This window comes from Physeter macrocephalus, chromosome 17, assembly GCF_002837175.3.
Source record: "Physeter macrocephalus isolate SW-GA chromosome 17, ASM283717v5, whole genome shotgun sequence".
Lineage (NCBI taxonomy): Eukaryota > Metazoa > Chordata > Mammalia > Artiodactyla > Physeteridae > Physeter > Physeter macrocephalus.
The window spans coordinates 404320-417455 of NC_041230.1; the positions used below are offsets into that span (position 1 = coordinate 404320).

Below are 13136 nucleotides of genomic sequence, written 5' to 3' on the forward strand. Positions count from 1 at the left end.
AGGAGGGGGGAGGTCTGGGGATACTGAGGCAGCACCGGGACGGTGGCGGTGGGAGGTAAATAATATGAGGATGTCCTCTTGGGAAGGAGGAGGCTTCTTAGCAGAGATGGATCCCCGGCTTGGAGGGCAGGTGGCAGCAGCCTGCGGAGGAGATACGGGGAATGAAAGGCTGAGACAGAGAGATAAGGAGTGACAGACACCCGGAAGAAGGGACAGACCAAGGTGGGGACCTAGAAGAAGGGACTGAGACCCAGAGAGAGGGACCAAATTCCAGAGATAGAGGGACAGAGACCTGGGGGGTAGACAGAGACTCACATGCTATAGTCCCAGAGAGAGGGGGGGACACAGAGGCTCAGAGAGATGAGACTTGGACAGAGATAGAGATCTATAAAGATTCAGCGTCGTGGCGTAGAAGGTTAAGGAGACTCAGGAATAAAGATCAATCGATAGAGACAGAATCAGAACTGCAGACTCAGAGAGCCTAAGACCCAAGCTCTGCAGAGCACAAGAGCCCAGGGCTTGGGGAGAGGAGCGCCGGGGAGGAGCATGGCCGCACCCAGGAGGCTGCGCCAGAAGGCGGTGATGGTGGCAGAGCCGGTGACAGCGCCTGGCTCGGTGGGGTTCTCTCTGTGGGTGTGCACAGCAAAGCTTCGGCCTGTGGGGCCCGGGGGTCCGCTCAGCTCCACATCCACCACATGCATGTCCTTGAGGCTGGGGCAAGCAGGGTGGTCAGTCCGGCTGGCCTGGCCCCAGCCCAGACCCCCGCTCAGCTTCACTCACCTGAAATCGGCCACAAGCACCCCGATCACACGGTCGAAGCCCAGGCCGGGGGCGGCCAGGGCAGCGGCAGCCATGGTGTTGGAGTTTTGGGGGGCAAGGGGGCAGAGCCCGCGGACAGGGCCTTCATAGAGCACAGTGCGAGGCCCAGTGCTGTGCGCCGTAGCCAGGGGTCCCTCAAGGCGGAAGCCATCAGGGTGTGTGGCCATGGTGACACGGAGACTCTGGAAGTGAGAGCCAGAGTCGCGGGGACTGGGGGTCTCTGTTGGCCCCCTCCGGTTCCCAGGGAGCCCAGCAGGCCCTCACCTGGAGGCCCCCGGCTTTGTCCAACCTGGCGATGTCCTCAGTGCCCCAGAGGGCCCCCCGGGCCACGAACACAGCGTGGCCCCAGCGATGCGAGGCCTCCAGGAGCTGCCGCTCTGTGGCCTGGTCAGCCAGGGCTGAGGGGGATCCCACCTGGGGCAGATGAAGGTGGGGAGGGGCTGAGGTCAGGAGATGGATCCCACTTTAGGGCGGGGTGATGCCAAGGCGGAAGACACAGAGCTCACCAGGAGATTGGCATAGCGCAGGATTTCTGCCCCAGATTCGTGGATTATTTTGGGATGGGCCACTTCCACCACAAGGTCAGGGTGCCTGGGAGAGGGGAGAGAGGCAGCGAGGGCCTTGAAGAGGTATTAGACCTCCCCTCCCCAGATTCCCTGAGTCTATGGAGGCCTGTCACTCTTCACCCTGGCCTGGGAAGGGAAATAGGACAGAGGCTTGTCCTATTTCACATGTGGGCGAACCAAGGTCCAGAGAGGGTAAGGGAATCGCCTGAGAGCACACAGCACCTAAGGGAGGCCAGAACAGGAGCTTCAGAGAGTCCCACTCTCTCACGGAGAGGTCACTGACCTCTCCCCGAGGGCAGCAAGGTTCTGGAGCTGAAGGGTAGGGGGCACGCTCCCCGCCATTCGTCCTGGGTCACGATTCCAGACAAAAACGAGTTCTAGGCCCAGTTCTGGTCCCTGAGTCAGCAAGTGGGAGACCAGGGACTGTCCTGGGGAGAGGGAAAGAGACTCAGAGAGAGGGGGACAGGGACCCAGAGAGAGGGGGACAGGGACCCAGAGAGAGGGGCACAGGGACCCAGAGAGAGGGGGACAGGGACCCAGAGAGAGGGGGACAGGGACCCAGAGAGAGGGGCAGAGGGACCCGGAGAGAGGGGGACAGAGACCCAGAGAGAGGGGGACAGAGGCCCAGAGAGAGGGGGACAGGGACCCAGAGAGAGGGGCACAGAGACCCGGAGAGGGAATGACAGAGGTGAGGGAGGGAGTACATTGACCCAGAGTCGGGGGACACAAAAACTTAGGTGGGGGGCAGAGACTCGGAAAGGGGAGGACGGAGATCCTGAGGGGCCGGAGCCCCGCGGTGAGGAGTGGAAGACACTTAGGCAGACAGAGGCAGCCAGGCCACAGATAAAAACACAGAAGAAAAGTATCTTTGTGGAGGCCACAGGGGCTTTTGAGGCTCTAGAAAGGGGCCTGGGGAAGAAGCCCCAGACAGTCAAGGACTCACCGAGGCGGCCGTAGCCCACTATCCCCACTTTCCTCGGGAGCGCGTTGAGGGCCATGCCCTTGGATTTGGTGGCCTGCGGTCTGGGCTCCGCAGCTGCTGCCTGCCTCCCATCCCCCCACCTCACCCCCACACACGAGGTTTGGGCGGCGGCTGAGCTTTGGACATTTGACCCTTGAGCCTCTCTGGAACCCTCCCCCTCCCCTGCTGTGGCCCAGAGGTGGGGGTGTGGGGGGGTGCCACCTGGGGGCAGGATGAGAATCCTGGGAGGCAGTGGGTGAGATGTTTTGGGGTTCCAGGGCCCTGTGTGGCACCCCACCCCGGCCATGTATCCAGCCCATTCCTTCTCTGCATCACATCCTCTTCCTGCTGATGTGGAAAATTTCCTCTGCAGTCCCCTGCCCCCCTTTCTGGCCGGCCAGGTTGTCATGGAAACTGCATTCTGCTTGGGTTGGGGTAGAGAGGGTTGGGAGCAAGAGAGAGGAGATGGTGACGGGGGACTCTGGGCTCTGTCTGTCCCCTTGCTCCTGTGTTTCCAATCCCCGCCCCCCGCGGCCGCTCGCCCCACCCGTGCCTCGGCACCCGTGTTTCGTCAGCATTCCTCCTCCAGTGTTTTCCTCCCTTGGTTCTGTCTCCATCTCAGATCTCTCTCACTCCCATCGCTGTCCCTCCACCTTTTCCCGCATCTCCATCCCTCCAGCTGCCGCCCCTGCCTCCTCTGGGCTGGCTGCCATTCTGTCTCCAGCCAGGCCCTCATCTCCCCCAAGGTCCGAGGGAGGCCTGGCCTGGTCATGCCCCTCTCCCCACAAGGCTGCAGGAGCTGGTGTTCGGCTCATTCTAGCCTCAGTGGCCCCCAACCCCACCAGCTCCCATGGAGGGCTCCCTTCTCCCGGCCCCTCCTCGAAACGCCCCCCCTCCAGCCTGATCATCCTCTGTTCACCTTGACTTCTCACCTTTTACCCTCCCCTCCCCCGGCCACGATGCCACCAGCCACCCCTCTTTCGCCCCCTTATATGCCCCCTTATATGCCTGCGAGGTCTGGGGAGGCGCCGAGGGCCCCCCCAAATGAGCCCCAGCCACGGCGCCTCGCGGGTGCCTGGCATCGGAAATGGCGGAGACTGCGGCAGTGTCGGCTCCCTGCCCCCCTCCACCACCTGGTACCCGCTGCAGTGCTACCATGGCAACCAGGATCTGGGGGCCCTGAAAGAGGACGAGCGAGAAAGAGAGCATGAAAGCGGGAGCGAGGGGGAGCCAGGCGTCGCACTAGAGGAGAGTCCCAAGCAGACAGGCCAGATAGGGCCAGGGACCCCAGACACGTCGCAGCACAGGCAGCTGCCACGGGTGATAAGGGAAGAATTTGCTTTAAGAGCTCCAGGTGGGGGCGGTGGGGGGAGATAAGATGCTGTGGGGCAGGAACAGGCAGGGAGGGGGCGCAGGGCCAGGCGCATGGACCCGGTCCAGGCCCTCTCAGAGGGCACAGGGCCCCGGTGGGGTCGTGGGGGCTTCCTGCCCGCTCCACCTTCAGTCGTGGACTCCACGGGGCCTGGCCGTCCTGCGCATGCGCCAGGCCTGCCCCGTGCGCGGGCCAGTCTGGGCCGAGGGGAAAATGGGGCCGAGACGAGAGCTGCCCCCGGGGGCCCAGCCCTGTGTGTCCGCAGCTATGTCTGCCCAGAGCAGTGCCTCATCCTGCTTCCACTGGCCTCTGTCTGTCTAGACAGCACGAAACGGCGGCCCTGGGGCGGGGGCGTGGCCCTCTGGAGGCGGCAACGCTGGTACCTTGGCCTGCCCCAGCCGTCCCAGCACCTGCCCAAAGGCCTGGCCCGCCGCTGGCATTTGCTCCCACTCGCTGGCTTTTGTGTCTCCGAGGGCTCTGCGCGTGAGCTGCCCTCCTGAGCTGCAGCGTAGCCCCCCTCCACTTCCTGGGCCCGGGCTTGCCTCCCGCTGCTGAGGTAACAAGACCGAAGCGCAGCCCCCTCCTGCTCCGCTGGCCCCAGCTCGAGCACCCCTGCCCCTCCCCCACCCAGCTCCCTCCTTGCCTCCCCTTCGGCGAGACCCGCTTTCTCCGCGCGGCAGTGTCTTGAATGGGTTTGCAGTAGACACGGACCCTCTCTGGTTTGGCTCTGAGATGGGATGAATTGCCTCCTCACCTCCACGACCCGTGACTGTGACCCCATTTGGAAATAGGGTCTTCGCAGATGATCAGGATGAGGTTGTACTGGGGCAGGGTGGTTCTCTATCCACTATGACGTATAAAGAGGGGAAATCTGGACACAGAGACACACACGCACCGAGGGAAGGTGCCGTGTAGACAAGGGAGAACACCCTGTGGAGACCGGGGTGACACTGCCACCCGCCAAGGAACATCTGGGGCGACCAGAAGCCGGAAGAGGCAGAGAAGGACCCTCCCGTACAGGTTCTAGAGGGAGCACGGCCCTGCCCACACCTTGACCTTGGACTCTAGAACCGAGACGCTAAATTTCTGTCAGCTGAGCCACCCAGTCTGTGGTGCCTTGTAACGGCAGCCCCAGGAGACAGGCCCCCTAGGTTTCTGCTGTGAGGTGGGAGGTTGGGGGAGAGGACCGCAGTACATGCCTCAAAAGGGGTGCAGGCAGAATAAGCACAGATGCCAGGCGTGCTGGGTGACCAAGCCCCTCTCTAGGGCCTCGGAGGTGAAAGGGTAGGGGCCTAAGAGCACTCCGAGGTGCCGGCTCTCCCGCCGACCTTCCAGATGGGCCTGGAGCTTTCCATCTTCTCATTCTACTTCCCACCCATGTTCCCTTTCTTTTCTCTCTCCTCCAGGCTTTCATAACCAAAAAAAAAAAAAAAAAAATTTTTTTTTTTTTTTTTACTTTTTCCGTGTTTTTTTTTTTTTAAAGTAATTACAGAGCAGGTAGTCGTTGGCGCAAACCTCCCTTCAGTATCAAAAGAGTCTGTGGGGCAGGAGAGGGCTGGGGGCAACGGTGGGGGGCGGGCTGAGGCCGCCCCGCCCCCGGCCAGTGGGGCCCCGGGGCCCGGGAGTGGACTCCCCCGGGGGCAGGGCCAGGGGCTCGGGAGGCTCTGACGACGTGGCTGTCTCTTCAGTTTAGAGGGCGGGGGTGGGTGGGGTGGGGTGGGGAGGGACAGGCGTCAAACTGCAAAAAATGAACCGTAAAAGGAGGGCTGTTGGGGGTGAGGGGAGAGGACACCCCTGAAAAAAGCTCCTCTCTCCCCCGGAAGGCGGAGGGCCGGGAGCAGATGGTCGGGAGGGCGAGGAGGAAAAGCGGAGGGTTCCGGCCACTCCCGTCCTGCGTCCCCTCCCGCGGCCGGAACCCCGGGGCTTCCATTCCCGGAGCCCCGCACGGTCGTCGCTGGGGCGGGCTGCCCTGGGGTGCGGACGCGGGCGGGGCTCCGAGCTGCCTGCCCCGACCTCCCCTGTGCGGGGCCGGGGCTGGGGGGAGGGTCCCGGTCCGACCCCCGCCCCGGGGGGCCCCCCTGCCCGGCAGGCCGGAGGCTTCAGATCTGCGTCTCTTGCACGTTCTCCTTGGAGCCGCTCTTGAAGAGCAGAGGTTCGTGGATGGAGTTGAGGCCGGGCGCGCCCTTGCCCCCGCAGCTCCCGCCACCGGGGTTGCTGCTGTAGTGCGCCTTGAAGGCGGCCGCCACGTAGTGGTGGTGGTTGACGTGGTCGCGCTCCAGGGCGGGCAGGGCCAGGTGGCTGTCCCCGCCCCCGCCGCCCCCGCCGGCCACAGCGGCGGCGGCGGCCACGGACACGGCGGAGGCGGCGGGCAGCTCGTCCTCCACGTTGATGATCTCCACCGTGCGCGTGGGCCCGTGGTGCTTGTGGAGCTGGTGCTGCTTGCGCAGCTTGTAGAAGGCCACGAGCATCACGGCGGCCATGAACGTGATGGCCACGAAGCAGCCGATGATGATCTTGGTGGTCTTCATGACGTCGTCCAGGTCCTTGAGGGCGTTCTCCGTCACGTCCGTTATGGGCACCGTGAACGCCTTCTCCGTGGGGCGCGAGGAGCGCGGGGCGGGCGCCGTGGTGGACGACGAGGCCGGGCCGGCCGCCTCCCCCGGCCGGCCCCCGCCCCACACGCCGTCCGTCGTGGGCCCCGGCGGCTCCTTCTCGGTCCCCCGCGGCTGCAGGGCCTCCTCTCCGGGCTGCGTTTCCAGGGTCTCCACCGTCACCGTGGTGAAGTAGGTGTAGCCGCCGCCGCCCCCGCCCCCGGGGCCGCCCCCGGGGCCGCCCCCGGCGCCTCCCGCCGCCACGGGGTCCACGGCCGAGACGTTGAGCGTGGCCGAGGCGGTGGTGTTGCCGGCCGAGTTCGTCACCATGCAGGTGTACTGGCCCGTGTCCTGCACGGTGACGTTGGTGAAGTTGAGCGTGCCGTCGTGCAGGACGGAGATGCGCACGCGGTAGGAGCCGTGGGTCATGAGGGTGCCGTTGGGCGTCAGCCAGTTGACGGAGGTCATGGACGTGCCCGTGCGGCACTTGAGCTCGGCGGCCATGCCCTCGGTGACGTTGAGGTCCGTGGGCGGCTCCACGATGACGGGCGCGTAGCAGGTGAAGTGCGACTGGTCCAGCTCGCCGATGTAGCGCCCCTTGAGGCCGGCGGGCGCGTGGCAGCGCGCGCAGCACGTCGTGTTGCTGGGCACCGTCTCCTTGAGCCACCAGCTCAGCCAGAGCACGTCGCAGTTGCAGTGCCAGGGGTTGTGGTTCAGGTGGACGCGCTCGAGGCGGTGCAGGGGCGTGAAGAGGTCGTGGGGCAGCGACATCAGGTTGTTGTGGGACAGGTTGAGCTCCTCCAGCGACTTGAGGTCGTCGAAGGCGTTGCGCTCGATGGTGGCCACCTGGGCGTGCATCAGCCACAGCTTGCGCAGGCTGGTCAGGCCCTGGAAGGAGCCCGGGCGGATCAGGTCCAGCCGGTTGCCCGACAGCTCCAGCTCCTCCAGGCGCACCAGGGCCGTCAGGTTGGGGATGTCCTTGAGGTTGCACATGCCCAGGTTGAGGTAGCGCAGGTTCACCAGGCCCTCGAAGGCTGCCTCGGAGATGTACTCCAGCCGCTTGAGCTCGCCCAGGTCGAGGCGGCGCAGCGAGGGCACGCGGTTGAAGGCGTACGACGGGATGCTCTCGATGGGGTTGTTCCGCAGCCAGAGCTCCCGCAGCTTGGACAGGTACTCGAAGGCCTGCGTGGGCACTGTCGTCAGCCGGTTGTCGAACAGCTCCAGGGTGTTGAGGCTGGGCAGCCCGTTGAAGGCGCCCACCTCGATCTTGCGCACCAGGTTCTTACTCAGCTGCAGGATCTCCAGGTGCCGCAGGTGCTTGAATGTGTCCGTCCGGATCACCTGGGGTCGGGAAGGGGCGACAACGCCATCAGCGATACTGATACTGACGGAGTCGACCGCAGAGGGTTCTTAAAAAAGTTTCTCTTATTAAAGTGTCGTTTATTTATTTATTTATCTAGGTTGTGGTCGCGCCCTGTGGCTTGCGGGATCTTAGCTCCCCAACCAGGGATCGAACCCGAGTCCCCTGCGGTGGAAGCGCGGACTCCTAACCACTGGACCGCCAGGGGAGTCCCTAAGGTATAGTTGATTTAATGTTAATTTCTAATGTAAAGCAAAGTGATTCAGTTACACAAGTATGAAAATATGTGTATATATTCATACATGATAAAGAATATATACACACATTCTTCTTCATATTCTTTTCCATGATGGTTTATCACAGGATATTGAATATAGTTCTCTGTGCTCTACGGTAAGACCTTGTTGTTTATCCATTCTATATATAATACTTCGCATCTGCTAATCCCAAACTCCCACTCCAACCCTCCCCCCTCCCCCCTCCCCCTTGGCAACCACGCGTCTGTTCTCTGTGTCTGGATCACAGAGTTTTGAGTGCGGGTGAGGGTGCTGAGCCGCCCCGTCTCTCCACCTTTGCTGTAAGACCATGAGCTCACTGTGGAAAGCAGTCTGATGGTTTCTTGTAAAGTTAAACAGAGAGTTAGTTACACAGGACCCGGCCATTCTACGCCCGAGTATTTCCCCAAGAGAGATGACAGCAGATAGCCATGCAAAGGCCTGTGACGGGTGCTTGCAGCATCTGTGTTCATTACAGCCTAAGCCGGAAATGACCCAGGGTCCGGCAGCAGGTGAAGGACCCACGCTCTATGTCTGTAGGATGGAACACTGGCTCAGCGACGAAAAGGAATGAACTTTCCACACGATGACTCGGATGGATCTCACGGGCTGGATCTCAGGTTGAGCAAAGGCAGCCAGATGCCAAGGAGCACGTGCCGTAGGACCCTGTGCATTCCACAAGCGTGTGTGTGTGTGTGTGTGTGTGCGTGTGCGTGTGCCTGTGTATGTGTGTTGGGGCAGGGGGAGGACAGTCTGGGAAGGGGCACGAGAGAACTTTCCGGGCTGATAGAAATGTCCCTAGTTGGGGTGGTGCCTACAAGGGTGAATGTAACTGTCAAAACCCCCCAAACTGGGGACTTCCCTGGCGGTCCAGTGGTTAAGAATCCACCTTCCAATGCAGGGGATGTGGATTCGATCCCTGGTCGGGGAAATAAGATCCCACATGCCGTGGGGCAAATAAGCCCGTGCGCCAACTAGAGAGAAGCCCGCGTGCCGCGACGAAGAGCCCGCATGCCGCAACTAAGACCTGATGGGGCCAAATAAATAAATATTAAAAAGAAAACAAAACTCCCCAAACTGTACCCATAACATGAGAGGCATTTTATTCTATGTAAATTACACCTCAATCAAAAAGATTAAAAATAGGGAACTCCCCGGCGGTCCAGTAGTTAGGACTCTGCGCTCTCCCTGTGGAGGGCCTGGGTTCGATCCCTGGTTGGGGAACTAAAACCCCACAAGCTGTGTGGCGCGGCCAAAAAAAAAAAGATTAAAAATAGTTAAACCAGCAGCTAACATGCATCGGGCACTTCTTGGGTGCCAGACGCTGTTCTAAGCGTTTTAGAGCCGACAACTCAATCCTCCAAACTGCCCTGTGAGATAGGTACTTATTCAATACACACAACTCTGAAATCCACAGAGCTCTGAAAACCACGTTTCTCATAACTCTGGCACCAAACCAGGTCAGAACGCATGTGAAGCTGTTTAAAGCTTTTATTGATCCCACTCATGTGACTATTCAAAGATTCCACTCTATAAACATACCCAGATTTGATAAGGGGTATACGATCCACTGGGGGTGCTGTAAAAATCTATGCTGTATATTAATACCTTTCTAATATCAGACGCCCAAACTCAGCTAGCCTCAAGTGTTTCACATGAGGGATTAAGAATTATCTCCATCTAGGCGGGAGGAGATGGAGGCACAGAGAGGCGCAGTGACTTGCCCAGGGGTGCACAGGAGGGGCTGGCAGATCTGGGATTGGACCGAGGCTGTCTGGCTCCAGAGTCACGGCTCTTAATCCCTGAACTTGGCTGCCACCTCTCAGGGCTGAGGCTGATGCACCAAGAAGGGGCAGTGTTGGGCTGGGCATGGAAGGCAGAATCTTACCAGATTCTCCCCACTGATCACTGACCCAGGCACGCTGAGGCACAGGAGACCATGCAGCCATCAGATAGCGTTTCTGAAGCCTAGTTAACGCCATGGAAACACTTGCATTATTATATTAAGGGGATAATGGTGAACTCTAGGTAGCATACTGTGTGCTTGTCACTTTGTAGAACTAAAAAAAGCAGCTGAGGAATTAGGTATCTGCGTATATGCACCAAGAAAAGACTGCAAGGAAATGCCCTAACCACTTCTTAGTGGTGAACTCCAGCTGATGAGGATTATGGGCAATTTTAACTCAAGTTATTTTTTTCTTTAATGAACAAAAATTACTTTTTTTTTTTTTTTTTTGGCTGTGCTGCGCGGCATGTGGGATCCTAGTTCCCCGACCAGGGGTCGAACCCGTGTCCCTGAAGTGGAAGTGCGGAGTCTTAACCACTGGACCGCCAGGGAAGTCCCCAAAATTACTTTTAAGTAGAACAACACTGTAAAAACTTTAAGAAAAGACTCTACCTGGGAGGCACCCAGTATAAGGAAAATAATATTCCTGGTACATCATCATAAGACAGTAACAGCCACCATCTCTGCCAGCGCAATCCCACAGAAATACGACACCAGCTACCTGTTTAATTTTAAATTTCCCAGAGGCTACATTTAAAAAAAAAAAAAAGACGGATGAAACCAATTTTAATAATTGATTAGCCCAATAGGTCCAAAATATTATGATTTCAACATGTAACCAAGAGGGAAACTTACAAATGAGATATTTTACTCTCTTTTCACACTAAGTCTTCGGGGGTCCGCTGTGTGTGTTTCACGGTCCACGCCGTCGGCGGCAGGTCCTGCATTTCCCCTCGATAACAGTGTATTGTGAGCGTTTTCCCATATCATGAGTATGCTTCTAAAACCTGACTTCCGTGGCCACCCAGAATCCCTCCCCGGGGCTACACCTCCTTTCTGAGGTTGAGATGGAATTGACAAGGTCAGTTTTTTATTTTCCTGAACGTGCTTCCGCCTCCCCTCATTTCTGGCGGCGAACGCGGCTAATCTTTAGAGCTGGGCGAGGATCACGCGGGCTGGCCTGGGGTCTGTGCAGCCTGCCGGCGCTGTGGCCGGTGCGGCCGTGTCTGTGTGCGCTGAGAAGGGGGGGCCGGAGAGCCTTGGCCTGACAGCCCTCGGGCCCTGGAGCCCCAGCGCTGCTGCGTGGGCCGCCGGCGCCTTGGCTTCCTCCTCTGAGGGACCCCGGGGAGAGCCCAGCCCCTCGCCTCCCACCGTGTTCTCTTGCTGCCTGCCCATCCCGTGAGCTTCTAAACAACAGCGCAACCGAAAGCTTTCCTGATCAGTCTGGCACCTTTGCTTTGCTCGACTCTTGAGTTTCCCAGATATAATAACCCCAGAACCCTTCTCACAGGCTGCCTTTCATCACTAACCCCGGGAAACGCTGGCAAAGCACCAAGCAGGCCTCTAGTTGCTGTTTCTATTAATAATAGTAATAATAATAATAATAATAATAATAAGAGGATCCAGGCATTACTAATCGCTAGGGAGAGAATGAAGTAATGATCCAGTCATTACTAATCGCTAGGGAGAGAATGAAGTCTGAAGGTCAGACTTGAGGGTTTGGACGGACAGACTGAGAACAAAGGGATTGCTGGCCCACGTGTTGGAGTCGCCCCCTTGCTTGGTCTGAGTCACGTGTAGTTACGGGGGCTCCCCAGTTCCCAGCAAACCCATCTGCGTGCCCCACCCTGCCCCCGCTCCTCCCGGGGTCCCTGTTCTGAGCGCGGCCCCTCCAGCCTGCCTTCCCAGTCGAAAGTGGGCCTGCAGCCTAGAGCCCCCTGCATCGTCCACGGCCTCCCCTTGATAGGGTTGGTCAGCCAGCAAGCCTGCCGGTTCTAATCCTTTTGAATGTCTCATCTTCTTCTCTGTCCCCACGGTCCAGGCTCAGGCCTCAAACTGCCTGGCCTCCAGTCTCTCCCCTCAAGTTCATCTCCAGGGCCTTGCCACACCCAGAGCTGGCCCTGCCTCTGCTTTCCTCCAGAGCCCTCCGTGGCTCCCCAGTGCCCTCCAAGGAAATTCAGCCTGCCTTGGAAGCCCCGCTTGGCCTGGCCTGTAGGCTCCCCTCACTTGCAGCCCTCACTCTGGCTACATTTCAGCCAGCATCAACTTCTTGGAGCTATCTCACAGGCACTCCCCGTTTCTCACAGGCACCCTCTTTCTCACAGGCACCCCTCGTTTCTCACAGGCACTCCCCGTTTTCCTCCAGAGCCCTCCGTGGCTCCCCAGTGCCCTCCAAGGAAATTCAGCCTGCCTTGGAAGCCCCGCTTGGCCTGGCCTGTAGGCTCCCCTCACTTGCAGCCCTCACTCTGGCTACATTTCAGCCAGCATCAACTTCTTGGAGCTATCTCACAGGCACTCCCCGTTTCTCACAGGCACCCTCTTTCTCACAGGCACCCCTCGTTTCTCACAGGCACTCCCCGTTTCTCACAAGCACCCCCCTTTCTCACAGGCACCCCCCTTTCTCACAGGCACCCCCCTTTCTCACAGGCACTCCCCGTTTCTCACAGGCACCCCCTTACAGGCACTCTCCCTTTCTCACAGGCACCCCCGTTTCTCACAGGCACCCCCTTTCTCACAGGCACTCTCCCTTTCTCACAGGCACCCCCCTTTCTCAAGGCACCCCCCCTTTCTCACAGGCACCCCCCTTTGCATGCACTCTGCCCTCTGCTCAGAATTCCCTTCCCTTTTCATCCACCTCGAAAACCCCTGCTCACTCTCTTGGACGCAGCCCAAATGTCTCACACTCATCCATCCATCGCTTATTTATTGCACAGGGATAAAGGAGTTCTGAAGGGGCAAATGGAGGAGGACCATCCTCTGTGGAAGGGCGTTGTAATGTCAGCCCTGCAGAGCTGTTTGGAGGATGCAAGGTAATCGGTGAGATTGGCTCAGCACAAGGCTTGGCACTTGCAGGTGGCATCTGGGCTGCAGTGATGAATGCCAGGCTCGGGGCTGGGTGTCCCCGTCCGTCAGCTCAGCTTGTCCCCACCAGCCCTGCGGGGCAGGTGTTGTTAGCTCACTTTCACAGAAGGAACCACTCAGCGAGGTTACTCGATGAGGGGTTTGAACCTGGGCAGCACACAGGCCAGCATCGTGCCCCGTTTCAGAGATCAGGAGCCAAGGCTCAGTGAGGTCAAGCGACTCGGCAGGGCTGCTCACCTTCCCCGGGCGGCGGTGGGGGGGAGGCCTGCAGCTGGGAGTCCAGCCCAGGTCTCCCTCTGTTCCTCTGGTCCTGGCAACTGAGACT

General features: G+C 59.5%; 2 protein-coding genes across 2 annotated transcripts in view; both read right to left on the minus strand.

Moving 5' to 3' along the window:
• Positions 1 to 10: 10 nt before the first annotated feature.
• On the minus strand, positions 11 to 3673 carry ASPDH (aspartate dehydrogenase domain containing). Its single transcript, XM_007104268.3, is given in 10 exon segments — positions 11 to 141; positions 557 to 711; positions 781 to 1001; positions 1084 to 1233; positions 1326 to 1410; positions 1669 to 1813; positions 2329 to 2455; positions 2457 to 2561; positions 2563 to 2646; positions 2649 to 3673. Coding segments are annotated over 10 exon segments (1134 nt in total). The 5' UTR covers positions 2667 to 3673; the 3' UTR covers positions 11 to 97.
• A 99-nt stretch (positions 3674 to 3772) lies between these two features.
• Positions 3773 to 13136, minus strand: part of LRRC4B (leucine rich repeat containing 4B) — a 26063-nt gene continuing 16699 nt past the window's right edge. The window contains exon 2 of the mRNA XM_007104290.4: positions 3773 to 7650. Within this exon, the coding sequence (XP_007104352.2) occupies positions 5818 to 7650 (1833 nt within the window). The 3' untranslated portion in view covers positions 3773 to 5817. The remainder of the gene's footprint in view (positions 7651 to 13136) is intronic.